The sequence below is a fragment of the Meriones unguiculatus genome (genome assembly GCF_030254825.1).
Source record: "Meriones unguiculatus strain TT.TT164.6M chromosome 13 unlocalized genomic scaffold, Bangor_MerUng_6.1 Chr13_unordered_Scaffold_41, whole genome shotgun sequence".
Lineage (NCBI taxonomy): Eukaryota > Metazoa > Chordata > Mammalia > Rodentia > Muridae > Meriones > Meriones unguiculatus.
The window spans coordinates 1,254,330-1,257,381 of NW_026843650.1; the positions used below are offsets into that span (position 1 = coordinate 1,254,330).

The following is a 3,052-nucleotide window of genomic DNA, read 5'->3' on the forward strand; positions in this document are numbered from 1 at the left end:
CTAAGTTGGCAGGGGGCAAGGCCCATTTGAGGCCTCAGCTCCCCAAGTCTAAGGTCTAGGTTAACCACGTGTCCCGCCTGTCCCCCAGTTCTTGCAGCTCTATCCTGAAAGCGCAGACCAGCACCCTGGGTGTAGTCTCTCAAGGAAAAGGATTCCTCTAACCCAAATTGTTCTGGCTTTCTTTTCCTTCTCACTGCATGAGCCCTAAGCCAGGAAATAGGGCAGCGGAAGTCCTGCACCAGTCTAATCTCTCAACACCGATCTCCGAGATGCCTGGCCACAAGGGACCTCTACCCTTACCCCTATACCCACAGGCAAGCTTCTGGGCAGGCCTTATCTTAGAAGCCAGCACACTGGAGGAAAGAGAAGCCTCCAGGGCAGAGCAGGCCCTGACAGCCCCTTAGTGTATAAAATGCTGGAGCTGGCTTTGGATGTTCAGTGGTTTATTGGTGACACTAGGCAGGAGAGCTCCAGCGTTACCGCTCCTGGTGTTTCATCGCAGTGAGTCTTGGACTTGGGGGTTTTGCCAGAGTCAGCCAGACATCTCAAACTTTCTCCTATTGCTTGACAACTTACTCCTTCAGCAGATAGGGACCGCTGTTCTCCAGCGTGTTGGGGAGTGGGGTGTGGCTTTGCCAAATCCCCAAAGCTTGGAGACCTGGACAAGTGGATCCCACAGGGATCCACTGTAGAGCACACCTCATGTCCCAGGTCTAACTCATGCACCCTGCTCTATCTCACCTGAAATCTGTGGGCCAGGATCCTAGGACTTGAGTTGGAGACCTCTGGAAGCCTGGCACTCCGGCTTCCTTTGCTTTGCTTGTCACCAACCTGACCAGCCAAAAAGCCTCTGGGTGCCTCTCTGCTCCAAGAAGAGAAAATCAGCAGAACCAGGCAGAGCGCCTCCAAGATGCTCCTCCTCCTGCCACTGCCCTTCCTTCTGCTCCGGGGCTGTGCAGCTGGCCCGTTTGAAAACCCTCAGCTTCTTGCTCCTTTCCAGGGTATCTGAGCATCTGCACAGAATGAAGCTGGTTTCCATCATCCTGATGTTTCTGGGTTCACTCGCCTTTCTAGGCGTGGATGCTGCACAGCCAGAGGATGTGTCCTTGCAGTGAGTTTGGGGCAGTGTTTTCTTCAGTCCTAATACATGGCGGTCATGGAACAATGAGTGATGGCCTGGAGGGGTTAGAAGGAAGTGGAGATGGGAGCTGGCCGGGACATCACTTGAACTCAAGCCAAACACACCTGCTTGTGTTTTCTAGGTGGGATAAGCTGGCACTAAGTAGTGGAGAGATGGAACTGCAGGCATCCAGCAGCGATTCCTCAGAACTCACTGGTGGGGAGACAGTTCCTATGGAGACTTTTGTTCTGGACCAGGAGAAGGAGAGCACATCTAAAACTCCACAAGCCAGGTAACTACACCCTCTGCAGAGGATGTGCCCTTTCGACTACCCAGGCCCCGGGAGGATTGTCCAGGCCAGACTGCAGCTCTGGTGGAAGGAGCAGGTCACAGGTCCTCAGGTTCTGTTTGGCCCTGGTCCGAGGTGCTTAGGGCCAAAGCCCTGGTTGGTTAAGTTTCAAGTGTCCTTCCTTCTCTGCAGCACTCCAAGCTCAGCCCACTTTCGAGTCAAACGCTACCGCAAGATGATGAACCCTGGCTCCCACAACTCTCGATGCCGCTTTGGGACCTGCATGTTGCAGAAATTGGCCCAACAGATCTACCAGTTGACAGACAAAAGGAAGGACCCTGTTGCCCCCAAAAACAAGATCGGCCCTCAAGGCTATGGCCGTTGATGCTGGCGTTCCCTGCCGGAGGTCCTCCAGGCCCAGTCTGTGATGTCCTCGCAAGAGCAGACACAGGCAACCGCAGCCTCCGGGACCCACTGAGTCATCCCTAAGCGCTTTAGGATTTAGTTAAGGGTGGCAGCATTGAACAGTTGGGGTACTTTCCCTTTGGCACCTGCTTTGCACCAGGGAGGACTGAGTCAAACCTGCAGAGATCTGCCTGGCTGCCCCTAACGGAGGTAGAGGAACCCAAGATCAAGCCAGGCTCACCACACACACTGAGAAGTACAGACTGTTACTCTTCGGGCAGGGTTCTGAGCCGCTGCCTAGCCTGCTCACAAACTGGTTTCTCACGGGGATAATAAGCCTCATTACTACTTGAACTTTCCAAAACCCAGTGAGTAAAAGTGCAACGCTTGTTATACAAAAGTAACTGTCATATTTAAGTTTGTTTGTATCAAGAGGTGCTTTTTTATAACTTCAAATATGTAGAGATATTTTTGTACATTATATGTTGCATTAAGGGCATTTTAAAGGAAATTATATTGTCACCATCCCCTACTTTAAGAAGTGAAGGTCTCAGCGAGCTATAAGGTTGTTTGGTTGAGTATGTGTGAGTGTGTGTGTGTGTGTGTGTGTGTGTGTGTAAAGTGGAGAGTGCCTGATTACCACCTGTGGAAGAAGAAAAGACATTATGTCTCTTATAATCTATTTACTTAAAATATGTGACCTGGGAAAAAGCAAACCAATAAACGGTCTCAATGCTGATATATTTTCAGTTCATGCATCTAAGGAAGGGTGGTCTTGGTTTGGGTTGGCCTGTGGGTGCTGGTGTCTTGCTTCTTGTTTTGGGAAGACAGAACTTCAGTGTGGGTGTAAGCCAACATTTCTTTACACGGCTTTATCTGTCATGAGTTCTGTTGTCCATATGGGTGTACAAAGCGCGTGTCCTGGGTTCACCACCTTGTGTGGCGGCCAGACCAGGTGAGATAGGGTGAGCCCCAGTAGGTAGGCAAGCCTGGGCTTCTCAGATTGCACAACACACTCCCAATTTTATGGGGTTGCTCACCGAACCTCAGCTAAGGCATTCTTTGGAGACTTTCTAAGTAGAGAGTTTATGCTGCAGCTGCAGGTATTAAATAGCTACTCAGGCAAAGCCAGCAAAATGTTTTCAAGTCTCTGAGAAACTCTCAGCTAGGAGCCCAAGTCCTCACTAGACTCTAGCATCCATGAGTGGGGCTGTATCACCCTCTGCTGTTTGTCACGC

General features: G+C 50.9%; 1 protein-coding gene across 1 annotated transcript; it reads left to right on the top strand.

Moving 5' to 3' along the window:
• Window positions 1–1,022: 1,022 nt before the first annotated feature.
• LOC132651204 (pro-adrenomedullin-like) lies at window positions 1,023–1,794 on the top strand. The gene is made up of 3 exons (XM_060376456.1): window positions 1,023–1,111; window positions 1,263–1,412; window positions 1,602–1,794. The coding sequence occupies exons 1-3, from the start codon at window positions 1,023–1,025 to the stop codon at window positions 1,792–1,794; spliced, it is 432 nt and encodes a 143-aa protein (XP_060232439.1).
• Window positions 1,795–3,052: the final 1,258 nt, after the last annotated feature.

Coding starts and splice junctions, on each gene's coding strand:
- LOC132651204 (XM_060376456.1), top strand. CDS start 1,023: ATGAAGCTGGTTTCCATCATCCTGATGTTTCTGGGTTCACTCGCCTTT. Junction 1,112..1,262: donor CCAGAGGATGTGTCCTTGCA/GTGAGTTTGGGG, acceptor TGTGTTTTCTAG/GTGGGATAAGCTGGCACTAA. Junction 1,413..1,601: donor TCTAAAACTCCACAAGCCAG/GTAACTACACCC, acceptor CCTTCTCTGCAG/CACTCCAAGCTCAGCCCACT.